At 44.0% G+C, this 23,971-nt stretch overlaps 1 protein-coding gene and 1 long non-coding RNA gene across 6 annotated transcripts in view; one reads left to right on the forward strand and one right to left on the reverse strand.

Moving 5' to 3' along the window:
• Positions 1 to 1,648, reverse strand: part of ERICH6 (glutamate rich 6) — a 44,094-nt gene extending 42,446 nt beyond the window's left edge. The window contains exon 1 of one of the 3 annotated variants that reach the window (XM_063807274.1): positions 1,457 to 1,648. Coding sequence is in view for 2 of the 3 variants with exons in the window: in XM_516818.6 (XP_516818.2) it covers positions 1,147 to 1,552 (406 nt within the window). In the remaining variant the exon portion in view is untranslated. Of the gene's footprint in view, positions 1 to 1,146 lie in introns of all 3 variants that reach the window. The other 2 variants (XM_516818.6, XM_063807273.1) reach the window with 2 other exon arrangements.
• LOC104005800 (uncharacterized) lies at positions 1,151 to 18,910 on the forward strand. 3 transcript variants are annotated; one of them, XR_010155843.1, is made up of 4 exons: positions 1,151 to 1,318; positions 3,922 to 4,803; positions 5,564 to 5,641; positions 17,492 to 17,769. It is a non-coding gene; the product is annotated as an uncharacterized LOC104005800 (long non-coding RNA). The 3 variants fall into 3 exon arrangements; XR_008547142.2 differs by having other exon boundaries at positions 1,208 to 1,318; positions 4,559 to 4,803; positions 17,492 to 18,910; XR_679245.4 differs by lacking the exon at positions 3,922 to 4,803 and having other exon boundaries at positions 1,182 to 1,318; positions 17,492 to 18,910.
• The last annotated feature ends 5,061 nt before the right edge of the window (positions 18,911 to 23,971 follow it).

The following is a 23,971-nucleotide window of genomic DNA, read 5'->3' on the forward strand; positions in this document are numbered from 1 at the left end:
CGCTATTCTCCTGCCTCAGCCTCCCAAGTAGCTGGGACTACAGGCGCACGCCGCCACGCCCGGCTAATTTTTTGTATTTTTAGTAGAGACGGGGTTTCACCATGTTAGCCAGAATGGTCTCGATCTCCCGACCTCGTGATCTGCCCGCCTAGGCCTCCCAAAGTGCTGGGATTACAGGCGTGAGCCACCGCGCCCGGCCTGGAGACATTTTTGATCATCGCAAGGGTGTGTGCTTCTAGCACAGCCACGGGTAGAGGACAGGGATGCTGCTAAACATCCTGTAATTCACAGGACAGTCCCCAATCCTCCCCAACAAAGAATTATCCAGACCAAAATGTCAATACTAGAGCTTGAGAAGCCTACTCTAGAAGACTTCTCTGCTTCTTTTTTCAAGGAAGTGACTGGAGTGGCTTCAGCACAGGATGTTAAACACAAAAGAGAGTTTTTTTTTTGTTTTGTTTTGTTTTTTTTTTTTTTTTTTTTTTTGCAGGACTGTTTTAGTAGTACAGCACCCTTAAGGCACTTCTCTGGAAATAATATGAGAGTGTGTGTGTGTGTGTGTGTGTCTGTGAGAGAGAGAGAGAGGGAGAGAGAAAGAGAGGGGGAGGGGAGAGGGAGGGGAGGAAGAGGGAGGGGAGGGGGAACAGAGAGAGAGAGAGACAGAGATGTCACGGTGTGAATGCACGCAAAAATGTTATAAAAATGAGCACTCCCAGCAGCCTGGGCAACATAGTGAGACGCCAGATTAGCTGGGTGTGGTGGCGTGTGCCTGTAGTTCCAGTTACTCGAGAGGCTGCGGTGGAAGGCTTGAGCCCAGGAGGTCGAGGCTGCAGCCACTGCACTCCAGCCTGGGCGACAGAGCGAGACTCTTGTCTAAAAAAAAAAAAGCACTTCATACAGCCATGCCCAAGTTCAACTTTTATGGTGTTTCGCCTATATCCTAAATCGTGCCTCATCACAACAGCTCAGCCAAGGGTTCAGTGTCTCTGACAAGGGCGTGAGAGAGATTAGGTGTGTGGAATGGTGCATGCATTTAGAAATCAGGCACGACGCGCAGGTCGACGAAGGCACCACCCAGGAGTGGGTGGACCAGGTGCCCCCTGGAGACGAGAAACCCTCGAGGAAGGGGTGGGTCGGGGGCGGTACTTTTATGCGAGGAGGTGCTGGAGGGTGGGCTTGCGCTCGGCGTTTCAGTGCTGGTCGCGCTCTGGCTGGGCACGAACGTAGAGGTCAGGCTAGGGCTGACGATGCTGGCTAAGCGGGGGCGCACGTCTAGGAAGTCGTCGTCGTAGTCACCGATGTCCGTGACCTTCCAGAGGTACTCTTCGCTGAACGTCTCAGGGGCCTCCAACTCCTGCTCTTCCCCCACCAACTCCTCCTCCACCACCTCCTCCTCCACCTCTTCCTCCTCCTCCTCCTCCTCCACCTCTTCCTCCTCCTCCTCCTCCACCTCCACCTCTTCCTCCTCCTCCTCCTCTAACTCCTCCTCTGACTCCTTCTGGTCCTTCTTCCCCGGGTCTCCGAAGCCGCTAGGCGAGCGCAAGTGGGCCATGGCTGGCGGGAGGCGGGATTACAGCCAGCTCTTTGGCCGCGGCCCCGGTCGGCTCTCGCGAGCGCGAGCCTCTGTTGTGCGTTGGTCTCCCGGGGCAACTGCTTGCCCTGCGCCACCGAGCCTCCCGGATTTAAAGCGGCAGGAGCTGGTTAGCCGGATAGAATGTGGGTGCCGAGGGCCGGTGGGGGCCACCGCAGACTTCTTTCTGTCCCTGCTCTTCAGCGTCTCTGAAACCCCTGGCAGCCTGCGGAGAAACGATCTTTTCTTCGTCTCTCAGCTTATTTGGGGCTTTTTTTTTTTTTTTTTTTTTTTTTTTAACTTGGGTGGAGGAAGTGGCTTCTAGCGACGGACACACACGGTGCCATTTGGTATTGCGGATGCTGGAGTCTGGTTATTGAGTAGACAGATGCTTGCTGGAACTTCCAGTGAAACTTTATTTACAAAATCAGGCGCCAGCCCTTGGGCCCTCGTTTGCGGATATTTTTTAAATTGCTTTAAATATTAATAAGTGTATTAAAATTGCCTTAAATGTTAGTTGTCTTAAATATTGTTAGATTAATATTAATTAATCTTGATTGGCGACATTTTTAGCGTCCCATAAATTTTGCTCCTTGCTGTGATCTGGGTCCTGCTTCTTACTTGGCCCATCTATCCATCCTGGAGTAGAAAAGTCCTGAAGCATCTGGCCACCTAGGTACCACCTGCGTCCTTCTGGGACTTTGTATTTACTTAAATTTTTGTAAAATATATGCATTTTTTATTTTTGAGAGACAGGATGTCACTCTGTCACCCAGGCTGGAGTGCAGTGGCGGCATCATGGTTCACTTCAGCCCTGAACTCTTGGACTCCAGTGATCCTCCCACCTCGGTCTCCCAAGTTGCAAGGACAACAAATGTGTGCCACCACGCCTGGCCAATTTTATATATTATATTATATTATATTTATTTTGGGACGGAGTCTCGCTCTGTCGCCCAGGCTGGAGTGCAGTGGCACGATATCGGCTCACTGCAACCTCAGCCTCCCGGGTTCAAGCAATTCTCCTGCCTCAGCCTCCCGAGTAGCTGGGACTACAGGCACGTGCCACCACGCCCGGCTAATTTTTTGCATTTTCAGTAGAGATGGGGTTTCACCGTGTTAGCCAGGATGGTCTCGATCTCCTGACCTCGTGATCTGCCTGCCTCAGCCTCCCAAAGTGCTGGGATTACAGGCGTGAGCCACAGTGCCTGGCCTGTATTATATTTATTTTGAGACAGGGTCTTACCCTGTCGCTCAGGCTGGAGTGCAGTGGTGCTATCTCAGCTCACCGCAACCTCCTCCTCCCGGCTCAAGCTGATCCTCCCGCCTCAGCCTCCCGAGTATCTGGGACTACTTTTTGTAGAGATGGCGTCTTGCTATGTTGCCCAGGCTGGTCTCAAACTCTCGGTCTCAAGCTCCTGGGCTCAAGAGATCCTCCCATCTCGGCCTCCCAAAGTTCTTAGGATTACAGACGTGAGCTACTGTGCCTGGCTAGGGAATATTTTTGAAAGTAGAGTTCTTGCAGGCTAAAGGAGCAGGCAGCACAGATGAGAGGAGACATCTGAGTTGCTTTAAAAGGAAGGGCAAAATGAGGTGACCAGAGAGGAAAGTGAAAAGCTTTCCAGCAGGCTCACGGCAGGAAAGGAGGGTCAGGACAGGGAACTATGTGTACAGATATTGAGGTACAAATAAGGTAAGTGTAACTTAAAAAGAGAAAATAAGAAAAAGCTCATTTCTTTTCTGGACAATACTAACAGTTTGATGCTGGAAGCTATCTTAGAAGTTAGGAAATTCAACCAGGGTCCTCAGAGAGCAGACTGGAAGTCAGGATGTGGGGATGAGACACGGGGCTGGCAGACAGCAAGGGTGACAGTGCTTGTGCTTACTCCGCTTGTGCCTGCTGTAGCTCAGTTCTGTGACTGCCCTGGCATTTTCTCAATTGTGTGGTGAATTAATTTGTTTAAGTACTCCTTGTTTAGACCCTCTATTTAAGACCTTTTTTGAACATTTTATGGAATCTCCTTCCCTTGGATCTACTTACTACGGAAAGAACAGTCCCTTATTTTCTCATGAGTTGATGCCACTCTCTTGTTTTGGCCGTTCAGAGATAATATGATGCTGGGTCAGTTTATATTTTCCCCTTCCCCATTCCTGGTGTCTAGCTTGACTCAGGAACTTGAGATTTGAGAACCAGGCACCAGCCCTGACTAACTGTGACTTTGGGGTTATTGAGCCTCAGTTTCTTGGTGTGTTAAATGGAAATATCAGTACCTTTCCACTTAATTTATGGGGCTATTTTGAGATAAAATTTAATTATTGTTTATTTTCTTCTTCTTTTTTTTTTTTTCCCTAAGATGGCATCTCAATGTGTTGCCCAGGCTGGTCTTGAACTCCTGGACTCAATCCTCCTACCTTGGCCTCCCAAAGTGCTGGGATTATAGGTGTGAGTCATCCTGTCTGGCCTATTTTCTGAGGACTGATTTTGTATTTTATTATTATTATTTTAGGACCACATAACTCTGTTTAGAAAATGTTTCTAATGTGTTGAGTGCTTCAAAGGTATATTAGTTCGATTTCACACTGCTATAAGGAATTGCCTGAGGCTGAGTAATTTATAAAATAAACAGGTTTAATTGACTCAGTTCCACATAACTGGGGAGGCCTCAGGAAACTTACAATCATGGCTGAAGGTGAAGGGGAAGCAAGGCACATCTTATTTGTTGGCAGGAGAGAGAGAGTGCAGGGGAAACTGCCACTTTTTCTTTTTTTTTTGGAGACAGGGTCTCACTCTGTTGCCCAGGCTGGAGTGCAGTGGCGCAATCTTGGCTCACTGCAAGCTTGGCCTCCCGGGTTCACGTCATTCTCCTGCCTCAGCATCCTGAGTAGCTGGGACTACAGGCGCCCGCCACCACGCCTGGCTAATTTTTTGTATTTTTAGTAGAGACGAGGTTTCACATGTTAGTCAGGATGGTCTCGATCTCCTGCCCTCAGGTAATCCACCCGCCTTGGCCTCCCAAAGTGCTGGGATTACAGGTGTGAGCCACCATGCCCAGCCAGAAACTGCCACTTTGAAACCATCAGATCTCATTGAGAACTCCCTCACTATCACGAGAACCGCATGAGGGAAACTACCCCCATGATCTGATCACCTCCCACCAGGTCCTGCCCTCAACATGTGGGGATTACAATTCAAGATGAGATTTGGGTCAGGAAACAGAGCCAAACCATATCAAGAGGTAATGGATTTTTAAAAAATTTCCTATCTCAAGTATATAATATTATGTAATTGTTCCCTATTGTCATCATTTGATATTTTGTTTGCCTTTCTTTAATTTTGTTTTTAATTGGCACATCATAATTGTACATATTCATGGGATACAGTGTGATGTTTCAATATGTGATACATTGTGTGAAAATCAAATCAGGATATTTAGCATATCCATCATCTATTACATTTATCGTTTGTATTAGTTCCTTCTCACACTGCTAATAAAGACATACTTGAGGCTGGGTAACTTATAAAGGAAAAAGGTTTAATTAGGCCTCAGGAGACTTACAATCATGGCAGAAGGGAAAGCAAACACATTCTTCTTCACATGATGGCAGGAAGGAGAAGTGCCGAGCAAAAGTGGGGAAAGCCCCTTATAAAACCATCGGATCTTGTAAGAACTCACTCACTATCATAAGAACAGCAGCATGGGGGTAATTGCCCCCATGATTCAATTACCTTCTATGGGTTTCTCCCACGACATGGGATTATGGGAACTACAATTCAAGATGAGATTTGGGTGGGGACACAGCCAAACTATATAATCATTTCTTTGTGATGAGAACATTCAAAATTCTCTCTTCTAGCTATTTTGAAATATGTAATATTGTTAACCATAGTCAGCCTACTGTGCAGTAGAATACCAGACTTTATTCCTCCTATCTAACTGTAACTTTGTACTCGTTGACCAATTTCTCTTTATTTTCTCTCCATCCTCCCCTCTGCAGCCTCTGGTAACCACTGTTCTACTCAATACTTCTATGAGGTGAACTTCTTTGGATTCCACATATGATCAGGATCATGAGGTATTTGTCTTTCTATAGCCTGGCTTATTTCACATTACATAATATCCTCCAGGTTCATCCACATTGTTGTATATGACAAGATTTCATTCCTTTTTATGGCTGAATAGTATTCCATTGTATCTATACACCACTTTTTCTTTGTTTGAGACAGATTCTTGCTCTATTGTCTAGGCTAGAGTGCAGTGGTGCAATCATGGCTCACTGCAGCCTCAAACTCCTAGGTTCAAGCGATTCTTCCACCTCAGCCTCCCCAGTAGCTAAGACTACAGGTGTGCACCATCATGCCTGGCTAATTTTTAATTTTCTGTAGAGACAGAGTCTTGCTATTTTGCACAGGCTGGTCTTGAACTCCTGGCCTCAAGTGAGTCTCCCACCTTGGCCTCCCAAAGTTCTGGCAGTACAGCTGTGAGCCACCATACTCTGGCACATTATTATCATTATTATTATTATTTAGCTTTTGAGTATTCTGAGTTCCTCATATATTCTGAATATGAACCCCTTGTCAGATGTATGATTTGCAAATATTTTCTCCTGTTCTGCAACTTGTCTCTTCACTCCATTGATTGTTTCCTTTGCTGTGTGGAAGCTTTTTAGTTTGAAATAATTCTATTTGTCTATTTTTCTTTTTGTTGCTTGTGCTTTTGGGGTCTTATTTAAAAAATCCTTGCTCAGAACAATGTCATGAAGCATTTCCCTTGTGTTTTCTTCCACTAGTTTTATTGTTTCAGGTCTTACACTTAAGTCTTTAATCCATTTTGATTTGATTTTTATATATGGTAAAAGATAGGGATCTAGCTTTATTCTTCTGCATGTGGATATCCAGTTTCCAGCACTATGTATTGATGAGACTGTCTTTTCTCCATTGTGTGTTCTTGGAACCTTTGTCGAAAATCAGTTGGCTCTAAGTATGTGAATTTATTTTTGTGTTCTCCGTTCTGTCCCATTGGTCTGTGTGTCTGGTTTTTTGTCAGTATCATGTTGTTTTAGTTACTACAGCTTTGTAGTATATTTTGAAGTCAGGTAGTGTGATGCCTCCAGCTTTGTTCTTTTTGTTTCCTTTTCTGTTTTCCATTTTCCCTCAAAGACTGCCATGAATACCACCACTTTGAGAAAGGCAGGAAAGTGAATTTTTGTCCAGCTTAAACTTCTTATTTGCATATAGAATATTTTGAATGGGCTATAGATAGCTCCCTAGCACATCCATGAAGAAAGCACAGTATCTCTTCAGAATGCCTTAGTTAAGCATTGTTCTGATTCATGGTGGAAGAACAACTTTAAAGAACTGTAGCCTTGATGATGGCTAATTAAAAATGTTCCTAAAGCTGGGTGCGGTGGCTCACACCTGTAATCCTAGCACTTTGGGAGGCCAAGGTGGGAGAATCGTTTGAGCCCAGGAGGTTGAGGCTGCAGTGAGCTGTGATTGCACCCCTGCACTCCAGCCTGGGCAACAGAAAAAAAGAAAAGTGCCTGGTTGCATTAGCTATGAGGGGCATCTTTCTAAACATCATATTCTCTTCTCCCGACAAGCTCTTTTCAGAAGGTGATTTCTGAGTGCCCATTTCTCTCTCTTAATTAGCAGTGACATCCACTTTATCCTTGCTCTTAATATTTTGTTATTGTTATTACTATTCATGTAGTCTTGTCTCCTTAAATACTTGGTTATTTTTTATCCTATGCCAGATGTTATTTGAAAAAAAAATGGTGGAAAAATTTGAGGTTCAGGATTAAGTTCCTCTGGAAGGAATTATATTTGCTTTAGGAAGGCACCTAGGAGGCCTCATAATCCAGGATCATCTTAATCCAATTTCAGTGATTACCATGATTCAAAACTAGACTGTGTCCCTACAAGGATATTCTATTTCTACTTAGCCTTTATGCTTAAAATATGCTTAAAATGCAGCCCTTCAGAACCCCAGTCTCAAGTGGGGAGTTACCAGCACCTCTCTTCCACCCTTGGTTGGCTTTGACTCTCATTTTTCCATTTTCTTAGCCAGTCAAGATCATCAGAAATCTTATTCAGACTCTCAGTTACCTGTTCTAGAATTGGCAAATGCTTCAGGGAAAAAGCAAGCCCAAAACACCTCTCTGGATTCTCCTCTTCTTTATTATCTTAGCCTAGTTATTTTAAAGTGCCTTGCTAGTTCTTCTGTGCCTTTATGAGTTTTCACCAAATACATTTGTCTGGCTTGTGTAGATGTCCTCGGTGGGAAAATTAGTCAGACTTACATAGCTCATCATTACTGGAAGTAGAAGTGGCAACTGTCTTTGATGGGGAAATATATAAAAGGTGATGCTGTGGTCTGAATGTGCCGCAGAGTTCATGTGTTGAAACTTAATCATCAATGTGAGAGTATTAAGAGATGGAGGCCTTTAGGGAGTGATTCAGTCATGCGGGCAGAGCCCTCAGGAATGGGATTAATGACCTTACAAAAGGGCTTGAGAGAACTAGCATCTCTTTTACACATCTGCCGTGAGAGGACACAGTGTTTGTCACCTCTGGACACAGCAACAAGGCACCATCTTGGTAGCAGAGAGACTGGGCCCTCATCAGGCACTAAACCTGCTGGCACCTTGGTCTTGGACTTCCCAGTCCTCAGAACTGTGTAACGTTTCTGTTGTTTATAAATTACCCAGTCTGTGGTATTTTGTTTTCGAAGCACAAATGGACTAAGACAGGTAGGTTTATGGGAATGAGTGCATGAAATCTCAACCTTAGGAAAGGATATAGGGTTGAAGTTCTAGGAAGGAACCTTCATCTTATAAAGAAGATATCTTCTAAAGAAGGTATAGGCTAGATTGTTGTAACAAAGAAAAATACATTAGTTCCAACAAGATTGCAGTGCATTGATTTCTCTCCCATAGGAGTCCAGAAGAAGATAGTTTATGTTATTGGGGCAGCTCTGATCTACAAGCATCCAGGGACTTAGGTTTCATCTATCTTGTTGCACCACCATCCCCTAAGATGAGGTTCTCACCCTCACACTAAATACCATATCAATATTCCAGTTGGGAAGGAAAGAGGAAGAGGAGGGCAGCCAGATTTTTGCTGGCTTGCTGGTGTGTTTTTAAGAATATAATCTGGAAGTTGAATGCATCACTTCCATTCACACATTCTTGGTCCAAACCAATTATTTGCATAGCCATAGCTAGAGGCCAGAGAGGATTGGACATGTCACTTCTTGCTGGGAAACTGTATGACTTGCTAAAAGTTGTGACAGCGTGTAGGGGTGGCCAGTGACTGTAATGGTAGAAAGAAGAGTAGAATAGACCCTGGGGAACAATTTGCAGTCTCCATCATGGACCCTGGTTAAGAGAGGTAGAGAATTACATCTAATTCCCACAATGGGCTAATGGGACAAGCCCAGCCCAGGAGAGACATCAATATGGCTTCATACATGAGGAGGGACACCTGATACTTCTGTGTGTTAAGGGAGGATGAATTCAAGTGGTGGCTGTCAAACTAGAGCATGCATCAGAATTATGTGGAAGGTTTATTAAAATACAGATTGCTGGCCGGGCGCAGTGGCTCACGCCTGTAAACCCAGCACTTTGGGAGGCCGAGGCAAGTGGATTGCCTGAGTTCAGAGTTTGCGACCAGCCTGGGCAATACAGTGAAACCCTGTATCTACTAAAATTAAAAAACAATTAGCTGGGCGTGGCAGCATGCACTTGTAGTCCCAGCTACTTGGGAGGCTGAGGCAGAAGAATTACTTGAACTTGGGAGGCAGAGGTTGCACTGAGCTGAGATTGCGCCACTGCATTGCAGCCTACCTGACAGAGCAAGACTCCATCACACACAAAAAAATAAAAAAATAAAAAAATAAAAATGATTGCTGGCAAGATGGCTGAATAGGAACAGCTCCAGTCTGCAGCTCCAAGGGAGATCAACACAGAAGGTGGGTGATTTCTGCATTTCCAACTGAGGTACCCAGTTCATCTCATTGAGACTGGTTAAACAGTGGGTGCAGCCCACGGAGGGCAAGCTGAAGCAGGGTGGGGCATTGCCTCACCCGAGAAGTATAAGGGGTCAGGGAACTCCCTCCCCTAGCCAAGGGAAGCTGTGAGGGACTGTGCTGTGAGGAACGGTGCACTCTGGCCCAGATTCTATGCTTTTCCCGTGATCCTCGCAACCCGCACAGCAGGAGATTCCCTCCAGTGCCTAGGCCACCAGAGCCCTGGGTTTCAAGCATAAAACTAGGCGGTCATTTGGGCAGACACTGAGCTAGCTGCAAGAGTTTTTTTTTTTTTTCATACCCCAGTGGCGCCTGGAACGCCAGCAAGAGAGAACCGTTCACTCCCCTGGACAGGGGGCTGAAGCCGTGGAGCCAAGTGGACTAGCTCAGCGGATCCCACCCCCACAGAGCCCAGCAAGCTAAGATCCACTGGCTTGAAATTCTTGCTGCCAGCACAACAGTCTGAAGTCAACCTGGGACGCTGGAGCTTGGTGAGGGGAGGAGCGTCCACCATTACTGAGGCTTGAGTAGGCGATTTTCCCCTCACAGTGTAAACAAAGCCACCAGGAAATTTGGACAGGGTGGAGCCCACTGCAGCTCAGCAATGCCGCTGTAGCCAGGCTGCCTCTCTAGATTCCTCTTCTCTGGGCAGGGCATCTCTGAAAAAAAGGCAGCAGCCCCAGTCAGGTACTTATAGATAAAACCCCCACCTCCCTGGGACAGAGCACCTGGGGGAAGGGGCAGCTGTGGGCACAGCTTTAGCAGACTTAAACACCCCTGCCTGACAGCTCCGAAGAGAGCAGCTGATCTCCCAGCACAGTGTTCAAGCTCTGCTAAGGGTCAGACTGCCTCCTCAAGTGGTTCCCTGACCCCTGTGTCTCCTGACTGGTAGACACCTCCCAGCAGGGGCTGACAGACACCTCATACAGGAGAGCTCTGGCTGGCATCTGGCGGGTGTCCCTCTGGGACGAAGCTTCCAGAGGAAGGAACAGTCAGCAATCTTTGCTGTTCTGCAGCCTCCGCTGATGATATCCAGGGAAACAGGGTCTGGAGTGGATCTCCAGCAAACTCCAGCAGACCTGCAGCAGAGGGGCCTGACTGTTAAAAGGAAAACTAACAAACAGAAAGGAATAGCATCAACATCAACAAAAAGGATGTCCACTCAGGGACCTCATCCAAATGTCACCAACATCAAAGACCAAAGGTAGATAAATCCATGAAGATGGGGAGAAACCAGCACAAAAAGGCTGAAAATTCCAAAACCCAGAACGCCTCTTCTCCTCCAAAGGATCACAACTCCTCGCCAGCATGGGAACAAAACTGGATGGAGAATGAGTTTGATGAATTGACAGAAGTAGGCTTCAGAAGGTGGGTAATAACAAACTCTTCCGAGCTAAAGGAGCATATTCCAACCCAATGCAAGGAAGCTAAGAACCTTAAAAAAAGGTTAGAGGAATTGCTAACTAGAATAACCGGTTTAGAGAAGAACATAAATGACCTGATGGAGCTGAAAAACACAGCACGAGAACTTCGTGAAACATACGGAAGTATCAATAGCCAGACTGATCAAACGGAAGAAAGGATATCAGAGACTGAAGATCAGCTTAATGAAATCAAGTGAGAAAACAAGATTAGAGAAAAAAGAATGAAAAGGAATATGGGACTATGAAATCCAAGAAATATAGGACTATGTGAAAAGACCAAATCTACATTGATTGGTATACCTGAAAGTGACGGGGGAGAATGGAACCAAGTTGGAAAACACTCTTCAGGATATTATCCAGGAGAACTTCCCCAACCTAGCAAGATGACCAACAATCAAATTCAGGAAATACAGAGAACACCACAAAGATACTCCTCGAGAAGAGCAACCCCAAGACACATAATCATCAGATTCACCAAGGTTGAAATGAAGGAAAAAATGTTAAAGGTAGCCAGAGAGAAAGGTCAGGTTACCCACAAAGGGAAGCCCATCAGACTAACAGCAGATCTCTCTGCAGAAATCCTACAACCCAGAAGAGGGGGGGCCAATATTCAACATGCTTAAATAAAAGAATCCTTAGAGAAAAGAATTTTCAACCCAGCATTTCACATCCAGCCAAACTAAGCTTCGTAAGTGAAGGAGAAATAAAATCCTTTACAGACAAGCAAATGCTGAGAGATTTTGTCACCACCATGCCTGCCTTACAAGAGCTCCTGAAGGAAGCACTAAACATGGAAAGGAACAACCAGTACCAGCCACTGCAAAAACATACCAAGTAAAGAACATCAACACTATGAAGAAACTGCATCAACTAATGTCAAAATAACCAGCTAGCATCATAATGACAGGATCAAATTCACACATAACAATATTAACCTTAAATGTAAACAGGCTAAGTGCCCCAATTAAAAGACACAGACTGGCAAATTGGATAAAGAGTCAAGACCCATCAGTGTGCTGCATTGAGGAGACCCATCTCATGTGCAAAGACACACATAGGCTCAAAATAAAGGGATGGAGGAATATTTGCCAAGCAAATGGAAAGCAAAAAAAAAAAGCAGGAGTTGCAATCCTAGTCTCTGATAAAACAAATTTTAAACCCACAAAGATCAAAAGAGACAAAGAAGGGCATTACATAATGGTAAAGGGATCAATGCAACAAGAAGAGCTAACTATCCCAAATATATATGCACCCAATACAGGAGCACCCAGATTCATAAAGCAAGTTTTTAGAGACCTAAAAAGAGACTTAGACTCCCACACAATAATAGCGGGAGACTTCAACACCCCACTGTCAATATTAGATCAACGACACAGAAAATTAACAAGGAATATTCAAGACTTGAACTCAGCTCTGGACCAACTGGACCTAAGAGACATCTGCAGAACTCTCCACTCCAACTCAACGTAATATACATTCTTCTCAGCACCACATCACACTTATTCTAAAATTGACCACATAATTGGAAGTAAAACACTCCTCAGCAAATGCAAAAGAATGGAAATCATAACAAACAGTCTCTCAGACCACAGTGCAGTCAAATTAGAACTCAGGATTAAGAAACTCACTAAAAACTGCACAACTACATGGAAACTGAACAACCTGCTCCTGAATGACTACTGGGTAAATGATGAAATTAAGGCAGAAATGAATAAGTTCTTTGAAGCCAATGAGAACGAAGACACAATGTACTAGAATCTCTGGGACACATTTAACGCAGTGTTTAGAGGGAAATTTATAGCACTAAATGCCCACAAGAGAAAGCAGGAAAGATCTAAAATTGACACTGTAACATCACAATTAAAAGAACTAGAGAAGCAAGAGCAAACAAATTCAAAAGCTAGCAGAAGACAAGAAATAACTAAGATCAGAGAAGAACTGAAGGAGATAGAGACATGAAAAACCCTTCAAAAACTCAATGAATCCAGGAGCTGGTTTTTTAAAAAGATCAACAAAACAGACAGTTAGCCAGACTAATAAAGAAGAAAAGAGAGAAGAATCAAATAGACGCAATAAAAAATGATAAAGAGGATATCACCACTGGTCCCACAGAAATACAAACTACCATCAGAGAATACTATAAACACCTCTATGCAAATAAACTAGAAAATCTAGAAGAAATGGATACATTCTTGGACACATGCACCCTCCCAAGTCTAAAACAGGAAGAAGTCGAATCGATTCCTGAATAGACCAATAACAAGTTCTGAAATTGAGGTGGTAATTAATAGCCTACCAACCAAAAAAAGTCCAGGACTAGATGGATTCACAGCCAAATTCTACCAGAGGTACAAAGAGGGGCTGGTACCATTCCTTCTGAAACTATTTCAAACAATAGAAAAAGAAAGAATCCTCCCTAACTCATTTTATGAGGCCAGCATCATCCTGATACCAAAACCTGGCAGACACAACAAAAAAAGAAAACTTTAACAGGCTTCAGGGATCAAACTTTAAGAACACTGAATCTTGTGCTCAATTAGCTTGTATTGGATTTGCTTCCATCAGTTGATGAAAAGGAATGTGTATAACAATAATATAATTGAACTCCACATTTTCAGCTGCAGGATTCTAGAATCCTTCACTATTGTATTATTGAGGGGATCATTGAAGTCTAGGCCAATATCCCTGATGAACATCAATGTGAAAATCCTCAAAAAAATTATTGGTAAACAGAATCCAGCAGCACATCAAAAAGCTTATTCACCATGACCAAGTTGGCTTCATCCCTGGGATGCAAGGCTGGTTCAACATATGCAAATCAATAAATGTAATCCATCACATAAACAGAACCAGTGACAAAAACCACATGATTATCTCAATAGATGCAGAAAAGGCCTTCGACAAAATTCAACAGCCCTTCATGCTAAAAATTCTCAATAAACTAGGTACTGATGGAACATATCTCAAAATAATAAGAGCTATTTATGACAAACCCACAGCCAATATCATACTGAATGGGCAAAACCTGGAAGCATTCCCTTTGAAAACTGGCACAAGACAAGGATGCCCTCTCTCACCACTCCTATTCAACATAGTATTGGAAGTTCTGGCCAGGGCAATCAGGCAAGAGAAAGAAATAAAGGATATTAAAATAGGAAGAAAGGAAGTCAAATTGTCTCTGTTTGCAGATGACATGATTGTATATTTAGAAAACCCCATTGTTAGAATGGTGATCATTAAAAAGTCAGGAAACAACAGATGCTGGAGAGGATGTGGAGAAATAGGAACACTTTTACACTGTTGGTGGGAGTGTAAATTAGTTCAACCATTGTGGAAGACAGTGTGGCGATTCCTCAAGGATCTAGAATCAGAAATACCATTTGACCTAGCAATCCCATTACTGGGTATATATCCAAAGGATTAGAAATCATTCTGCTATAAAGACACATGCCCACGTATGTTTATTGCAGCACTGTTCACAATAGCAAAGACTTGGAACCAACCCAAATGCCCATCAATGATAGACTGGATAAAGAAAATGCGGCACATATACACCATGGAATACTATGCAGCCATAAAAAGGATGAGTTCATCTCCTTTGCAGGGACATGGATGAAGCTGCAAACCATCATTCTCAGCAAACTAACACAAGAACAGAAAACCATAGATAGGTATGGTTTTCTATCTATCTATAGATATAGATAGATAGTATATAGTATATAGATAGATAGATACACACACACACACACACACACACACACACACACACACACACACACATATAGATAGATAGATTGCTGAGTGTTATCCCCCTGGACTTTTTTTTTTGAGACTGGGTCTTGCTCCGTTGCCCATGCTGGAGTGCAGTGGCACTTTCATAGCTCACTATAACCTTGAACTCCTGGGCTCAAGTGATTCTCCTACCTCAGTCTCCTGAGTAGCTAGGACTACAGGTGCATACCACCATGCCTGGCTAATTTTTTTTTTTTTTTTTTTTTTTGAGAGATGGGGTCTTCCTATGTTGTTGCCCAGGTTAGCCTCAAACTGTTGGCCTCAACTGATTCTCCTGTCGTGGCCTTCAATGTGCTGGATTACAGGTGTGAGTCACTGCACCTGGGCTCCCCTGGATTTTTGATTCAGTAGGTCTGGGACAGATCTGAGAATTTTTATTTCTTTTTCTTTTTTTTTTTTTTTTAGACGGAGTCTTGCTCTGCTGCCCAGGCTGGAAAGCAGTGGTGCGATCTCGGCTCACTGCAAGCTCCGCCTCCCTGGTTCATGCCATTCTCCTGCCTCAGCCTCCCAAGTAGCTGGGACTACAGGCACACGCCACCACACCTGGCTAATTTTTTTTTTTTGTATTTTTAGTACAGACGGGGTTTCACCATGTTAGCCAGGATGGTCTCGATCTCCTGACCTCGTGATCCGCCCACCTCAGCCTCCCAAAGTGCTGGGATTACAGGCATGAACCACCGCGCCCGGCCTGAAAATTTTTATTTCTAACAATTTTCCAAATGATGCTGATACAACTGCTTCAGGGATCAAACTTTAAGAACACCGTATCTTGTGCTCAATTAGCTTGTATTGGATTTGGTTCTACGAGTTGATGAAAAGGAATGTGTATAACAATAATATAATCGAATTCTACACTTTCAGCTGTGGGATTCTAGAATCCTTCACCACTGTATTATTGAGGGGGTCATTGAAGTCTAGGTAAACTCCTTAACATGGATGAACATAATCACTTCGCTTCTTGATTTCTTAATACCTGCTTTCTTTCTCCCTTGTTAATCCCAATAGAATATCCTGCAAAGCCAGTTAAAGCTCCTCACTTGAAGAATCACTGATTAGCAGATTTCACTGTGTGCTTACTTCAGAAAGATGTGTGCAGCATATTATTTTTATAGCTTTTAATTCATACTTTAATGAGAATTTTATGAATATAGGTAGGTCTTGGTTCTTCAGGACAAGATAGAGCATAATTTGTTTAATTGATTCCCTTTTTAAATTATTATTATTTTTTTCGAGACGGAGTCTCGCTCTGTCACCCAGCCTGGAGTGCAGTGGCGCGATCTCGGCTCACTGCAAGCTCTGCCTCCTGGCTTCATGCCATTCTCCTGCCTCAGCCTCTCGAGTAGCTGGGACTACAGGCGCCCGCCACCACGCCCGGCTAAGTTTTTTGTATATTTAGTACAGACGGGGTTTCACCATGTTAGCCAGGATGGTCTCAATCTCCTGACCTCATGATCCACCTGCCTCGGCCTTCCAAAGTGCTGAGATTACAGGCGTGTGCCACCGCTCCCGGCCCCCTTTTTTAATTTTAAGAGACTGAATTTTTTAAGTAACCAAATTCCTGTATTAGCTATAGAATGGAATTAAAAACAAGGACAGATCAATTTGAAAGTGATTATGTCAGGCCAGGCTTGGTGGCTCATGCCTGTAATCCCAGCACTTTGGGAGGCTGAGGTGGGTGGATCAGCTGATGTTGGGAGTTCGAGACCAGTCTGACTAACATGGAGAAACCCCCGTCTCTACTAAAAATACAAAATTAGCCGGGCATGGTGGTGCATTCCTGTAGTCCCAGCTACTCGGGAAGTGGAGGCAGAAGAATCGCTTGAACCCGAAAGGCAGAGGTTGTGGTGAGCCGAGATCTCGCCATTGAACTCCAGCCTGGGCAACAAGAGTGAAACTCCATCTCAAAAAAAATTAAAAAAATAAAAAAAAATTATGTCTTCTGAGGAAATTACTAAAGTTCAGACACTGATAAATGGATAATTAAAATGTAGTGTGTCCTTACAATGGAATATTACTTGGTGATAAAAATAAATGAATTACTTATATATGCTACAACGTGGATGAACCTTGAAAACATTATGTTAAAGAAAAGCAGCCAGTCACAAAGGACCATGTATGTATTGTGTGATCCTATTTGTATGAAATATACAATAGGCAAAACAGGCAAGTCTGTAAAGAAAGTAGAGTCATGATTTTCTAGAATCAGTGGAGTTTGGGGAAATGGGCGGTGACTGCTGATGGGTGTGTGATTTCTTTTAGGGGTGATGAACATGATCTAGAATTGATTGTGGTGTTCTTACACATCTCTGTGAACATACTAAACACCACTGAATGGTACACTTCAAGTGGGTGAATTGTATGGTATGTGAACTATATCCTAAAAAAGTTGTTTTTTAAAAAGGAAAGGAAATGGTTTACTTTTGAGGGTAAATTGAAAGCTCCCCACCCAGATATTATTAACAACAGTTAATGTAACAGCAGTATAGAGCACTGACCCTGCCATCTGCGTGTATCTTCATTCTGATATTCTTTTCTCTGTCCATCATATGCCCCTTGATTTTGCTTTTCTTTTTTTTAACTGATAGAGTCGATAATTTTATTTTCACATTTCACAATACAAATGAAAACTGCACTTTTTCTGGTCCCACTTCTCCCCTCTAATACTATTCTCTCTTTGATAGGAAGGAGGAGCAAGTCTTCTTTGTCATGCTATTAAGAAAATACCCAGAGTCACAGCACCATGATCTCCTTGTGAAGCAGAACAAGTAATATAAAACTGATCTAAAGAGGCCTCCCGTCTACTCTTAACTGTCTGGTCGAGTCATTTGGGTCCAAGTGGGCACCATTGTGGGAGGGTGGGAGGACTAATCACTGGGGGCCCAGGCATCATTGGCATGTGGCCTCCTGTGTTAGTTTGTTCTCATGCTGCAAATAAAGACAACTTGAGACTGGATAATTTATAAAGGAAAGAGGTTTAATGGACTCACAGTTCCACATGGCTAAGGAGGCCTCACAATCATGGCGGAAGACAAAGGAAGAGCAAAGGGACATCTTACATGGCAGCAGGCAAGAGAGCATGTGCAGGGGAAGTCCCCTTTATAAAACCATCAGATCTCATGAGACTTATTCACTATCACAAGAACAGCATGAGAAAAACCCACCCCCATGATTCAATTACCTCCCACCTTGTCCCTCCCATGTCATGTGAAGATTATTACAACTCAAGGTGAGATCTGAGTGGGGACACAGAGCCAAATGATATCACCTCCAATGGGCAGCCTCATTCCAGGAGCACATCCCATTGGCATCATCCAGGAGAGGAGGGGGGGCCATCATTGGCATCATGGGAGGGCCCCCCAGCTGGGGTGCTGGCATCATACCTGGTGAGGAACAGGAAGAGACTGGGGGGAGGTTGGATCATCGCTCCTGCAGGAGGAGGAACAGAGAACAGAGTAGGAGGTGTTCTTCCTTGTTGAGATGCAGTCTTTGTTCTGTCAGCCAGGCTCCGAGCCTGCTCTTCTATCCATTTCTGGTAGTAGTCTTTCACATTCTCTTTGTGTTTCCTTCCACTGCAATGGTAGGTTCTCACAGATGGAGAGTCATGGGTGAGGTATGTATTGCAGAAGTCACAACAAAACTTAGGCATGTTGCTCTGTAGCCCGTTAACCACTCTCTTCCCTGATTTTGCTTTGTTTTGATGTGACATTGAAGCACTGCACATGCGCAGAGCAGCTAATAGTTCTTCCCTCTTTGGATTGTTGGATGAAATTTTTTTGAATTTTATTTTTTATTGATACATAATAGATATATGTGTTTTGGGGGTATATATGATAATTTAATATATTTATCTAACTTGTTAAAAACAAATCAGTGTAATTGGGACAGCCACCACCTTAAATACTTGTCCTTCCTTTTTGCTGGAAACATTTGAATTATTCTCTTAGCTATTTTGAAATATACAATAGGTTATTCTAAACTATAATCACCCTAGTGATCTATGAAACACTACGTCTTATTTCTTCTATTGGGTTAAATGATTTAATACCTGCAATGCTCTTAGCATTGTGCCTGGCACATGATAAATAAATATTAGCTGTCGTTATTCCGACCCAAAACAAGAACATTTTTTATTGTTACAGAAAAAATTGGACCATTGATTATGTTTCACCATTTAAGTGGCTATTGTTTGCGTGCTTTCGACAGTTCTATCCCATGCCCTATACATTTACTTTCCCCCAGACCTCCCTCCCCTCCATCTTCAACCTATTACAACAGGGTGTAATAATATAGACGAACACTAGAGGGCAGCATGCAATTGCAATGAAGAAAATCGGCATCAGTACACTTGAAATTCAGACAAGATAGAAGATGTCTAGTATCAAAGGAAAGTGAAATGTCTTCCTTTAATATAGTGTCTTGTAGTATTCTCCTATAGGAGGGAAGTATTATTACTCTATCGGATGAGTATTCCTACTGGAAGGATAGCTGCGGCATTTTAAAAAATCCTGCCTGTATGTGCCTGCCATAAAGATGTCACATAACCATTTCCTCACGTGCTGTTCACTCCACACCCCAGCTCTCCTGAGAGCACTTAGCTTCTCCCGTGAGCCGGTTCCTCCGATGGGAGGCATTTGGAAGCCTACATTAGTATAGTGCTGCCTTACAACGCACTTTAATGTAATATCTAGTCTCTGGGAGGCCCAGGAGTGCTTCAAATTCTAGGCTTCCCTGAGATGTCCAGTGCGTTTCTGTTGGGGTGTATGTGGGCTCACTCGGCCTGAGTCCCTCAGGGGCAGGGAACGTACCCCATCTTCACCTTTGCATCCCCAGCAGTTTGCAGTGCTGGGCATGCCCTAGAGAAGCTGGATAATGTCTGTTGGACTAAACTGCTTCATGAGCTGCAGACAGAAAAAGAGGGAAATTTATGCTCACTTTATGCCTGAGCAATGGGACTCTAAACTGCACCCCTAACCAGTGAATATTTTTCATTATTTTTCTGGATTATAAAAACAGTTCATGCTCATAATGGGAAAATCATGCAAAAAGAACATCTAAAATATTCATAATCCCATCCATCCAATATTAACCTGGGGAATACTACAGATTCTTTTAACCTTATGTCGGAGTATAATATATAAATATATGTGTGTGTGTACATATATATAGTGTTTACATTTATGGCAGCATGGAACACCTATCTTTTTAAATTTTTTTTTGAGATGGTGTCTATACTCTGTCACCCAGGTTGGAGTGCAGTGGTGTGATCTGACTCGCTGCAACCTTGGCCTCATCCTCCCACCTCAGCCTCCTGAGTAGCTGGTACCACAAGCGTGCACTACCATGCCCAGCTAATTTTTTGTATTTTTGGTACAGACAGGGTTTTGCCATGTTGCCCAGGCTGGTCTTGAACTCCTGAGCTCAAGTGATCCACCCGCCTTGGAATCCCAAAGTTCTGGGATTACAGGTGTGAGCCACCGTGCCCAGCCCTACATCTATCTTTTTTTTTTTTTTTAAACTAATCCCTTTCTGTTGGGAATTTAAGCTGTTTCTCAATTTTTGCTCTTTTAAAGAGCAGTCTGGTGAATATTCGTGTAGCTAAGTGTAAGCCCACATTCTTTATTAGTGTCTTAGGATAAATTCCCAGAGGCAGAATTTCTGGGTGATGGGTAATTTACATTGTCACCAACAGTGACAGTGCCCTTGATCAGATGAAGAGTTTTAATTAAACGTCACACCAGAACTCCATAATCTTGTCTCAGTCATGTCATCGCTGCTCAAAACATTTGGTGAACTCTGTTTGGTGATCCAGGCTATGACTCATATAAGAAAATAAATCTTAATCTCTCATCTTGCCTTTGATCTTTGACTGTTCAAGAAAATCTAATTTACCACAAAAGGACAAAGACAGCAACCATGGCAGATTTTCATATGGGTGTGCCACCAGAGTCAGGAGGAGATAGGGAAATGCTTCCCAGACTGTTCTGAATAGTGGCAAATCAGAGAATAATTCCTCTAAGCCTTTTTGGAAATTAGAATGGAACTTCCCTATCATCTGAAGACTCCTTATGGATTGAGCAAGGAGGGCCCTCTTGACTGGTTTGTCTTTCTTTCTTTTTCTTTCTTTCTTTCTTTTCTTTCTTTCTTTCTTTCCTTCTCTCCTTCCTTCTTTCCTTCCTTCCTTTCTTCCTTCCTTCCTTCCTATCTTCTTTCTCTTTCTCTCTCTCTCTTTCTCTCTCTCTCCCCCTGCTTCCTTTTCTTTTCTTTTCTCTTCTCTTTTTTCTTTCTCTTTTCTTTTCTTTCCAGGGTCTATGCTATGTCGCCTAGGCTGGTCTCAAATTTCTGGACTCAAGCAATCTTCCTGCCTTGGTTTCCCAAAGTGCTAGGATTACAGGCATGAGCCACCTTGACTGGTTTCTTCCTTAAAGGTTCCTAAGCTTTGCCTTTTTTTTTTTTATCTTAAAGATGGACACAGAGATCTAAACATTAAAACAATTTATTTATTGGAGTTTCCTCATAGAAGGGTGAGAGAGACAGTTGCACCCGACTGGGTGCTTAGTATTTCTATAGAGTGGCTTAAGCATGGCAACTGATTAATGAGAGGAGCAGGAGATGACTTGCATTGTTTTTACTAAGATAATGTTTTGTTTTGTTTTGTTTTGTTTTTTTTGGAGAATGGCAGATTGGGTTTATTGAGAGAGGTGACTGAAAGGAACTCAAATCACCCCCTTGGTACTGCTATTTATATTACTGCATTGTGTGGAAATCCTTAGTGGCAAATAAAGCTTTGGGCTGATGTTTAAGGCCCTCTACAATATAATCTTAACCCGACTTTTCTAGCTTTAACTTCGCCTACTCTTATACAGACCTGAATGGATGCTGCACATCCTGTTGGCCCAGCTGCAACTTCAGCCACTGCTGCAGCAACCAGTTTTGTGCAGGTGTGGCTGATGGCTCTGGCTTTGGCTGCCTGACGTTTCCTGGATCCTGCAGCGTGGCACAGGACACATTTGCCTCCTGGTTGCCTTCTGGACTTGCAGGGTACTTACCGTGATAGGGGGTACCCTTTGATGAGCTGGGGATGGGAACTGGAGGGTGAAGACCTCCCTCTTCTCTCTCTCAGTGGACAATTCTGAGGTCCTTCTACACAGTGCCTCAGAAGCCCCCAGCGGGATTGAGCCTCAGTTACCTAAGGCAGTGACTGGCAGATAATGCACCTGTGCTGGCTTTCTTTCCTCCCCTACTCCCCTCTTCAGTCCTTCAGTCTGTTGCCTGGAATCACTTTCCTAAATAAATGTCTTTTTTTTTTTTTTAGAGGGAGCCTCGCTCTGTTGCCCAGGCTGGAGTGCAGTGGTGTGATCTCGGCTCCCTGCAACCTCTGCCTCCTGGGTTCAAGCGATTCTCCTGCCTCAGCCTCCTGAGTAGCTGGGATTACAGGCACATGTCACCTCGCCTGGCTAATTTTTGTATTTTTAGTAGAGATGGGGGTTTCACCATGTAGTATACACCATAAGAATGTGTATACCTTTGCCAGGCTGGTCTCGAGCTCCTGACCTCAGGTGATCTGCCCACCTTGGCCTCTGAAAGTGCTGGGATTACAGGTGTGAGCCACCATGCCCAGCATTTCCTAAATAAACTTCATATAAGCTTTGTCTCAGGCTCTGCTTGCTTTGGGGAAACAACAGTCACCACCCTATTTGCTGTTTTTTGATGATGTTCCTTGCTCTTCATCTATTCAGTTCTTTAATACTTGCCTGGGGAACATCTAGTGTGCTCCTGGTCTGGGAAAGGGCCCTAAAATATAAAACGGAATCAGTCACAGGCCTTGCTCTTGAGGAGTTCTTGGTTTAAGAGAGAGAGAGAACAGACAGCTTAAAAAAAAAAAAAAAAGTCAGTGTATCACAAGGTGAATGCTGTTCCAGAGAACCAGGAAGGAAGAACACAGGAGACAGGACAGCTGAACTGGCTTGGGGTATCTGAGGAGGTTTTCTCAGGAGCGTCTTTTAAAGGATGAACAGGAAGTAGTTTACAGGAACAAGGTGGGAAAAGACCTTCTGGGCTGAGAGACTAGTCTGGGCAGAGACACAGAGTCATGAAAGAACTCGGTATGTTTGTGAACTGTGGGAAGTTCAGGGAGACTGGAGCGGAGGGTGCCTTAGGAATGTGCTATAGAGGAGTCTGTCAAGACCTGGGTGCCTGCTACACTCCGAGAGGTCAGCGAACGGGCCCTCAGTGGCTTCTTTTGCGTTGATGGCCTGGTCTGTATTTCCGCACTAGGTGGCCCTCTCATTGTTGCCATGACTGCTGGCCAGTGGACACCTGCAGGAATGGACTTGGGGTAGGCCTGAGGCCCCAGTCTGCTGGGGTGCTCCTGGGAAACTGAGTCTCGCCTCACCTAGTCTCATGGTAATGTGCAAGGGTTGTTTTGCATCAGCTTCTTGCCACTGGGGAGAGCCAGCCTGCAGCCAGAGCTTCCAGCACAGCCGGAAGAGGCTGGGAGGGTGTATCCACTTCCCCACCCACTAGAAGAATGTGTCTACCTTTGCCTGGGAGCAGGCTGTGCAATCTCCTGCTCGTGTGTGTCTCTGTTTACTTTGCCATGAAACAATCCTGTGTGGGTCTGCTGGTGTCTTCCCTCCCATTGACCCCTATATCTTGACGGGTAACCATGCATCTCCTGACTCAGGGAAAAGACAGTGACTTTTTAAATATTTATTAACTAATTAATTAATTTTTTTTTTTTTTTTTAGAGACAGGTTCTTGCTCTGTCACCCAGGCTGGAAGTTCAGTGGCATGATCATAGCTCACTGCAGCCTTGGACTCCTGGACACAGTGATCCTTCCACCTCCTGAGTAGCTGGGACTATAGGCACACACCACTATGCCCAGTTACTTTTGTTTTGTAGAGACAGGGTCTCGCTATATTGCCCAGGCTGGTCTTGAACTCCTGGCCTCAAGTGATCCCTGCCTCAGCCTCCCAAAATATTGGGATGACAGGTGGGAGCCACTGCACCCTGCTGAGACCAGTGACTTTTAAAGTCGACTAGTGGCTGTCCGAATCAAGTGGTCCCCTCTTTGGCAGTAGTTGGTAAGGAGTAGAAATCAAAGGATACACAGAGAAGATGCTAGGCAGAAGTAGTGAGGATTGGAGGAGAGCAGAGAGAA

This window comes from Pan troglodytes, chromosome 2, assembly GCF_028858775.2.
Source record: "Pan troglodytes isolate AG18354 chromosome 2, NHGRI_mPanTro3-v2.0_pri, whole genome shotgun sequence".
Lineage (NCBI taxonomy): Eukaryota > Metazoa > Chordata > Mammalia > Primates > Hominidae > Pan > Pan troglodytes.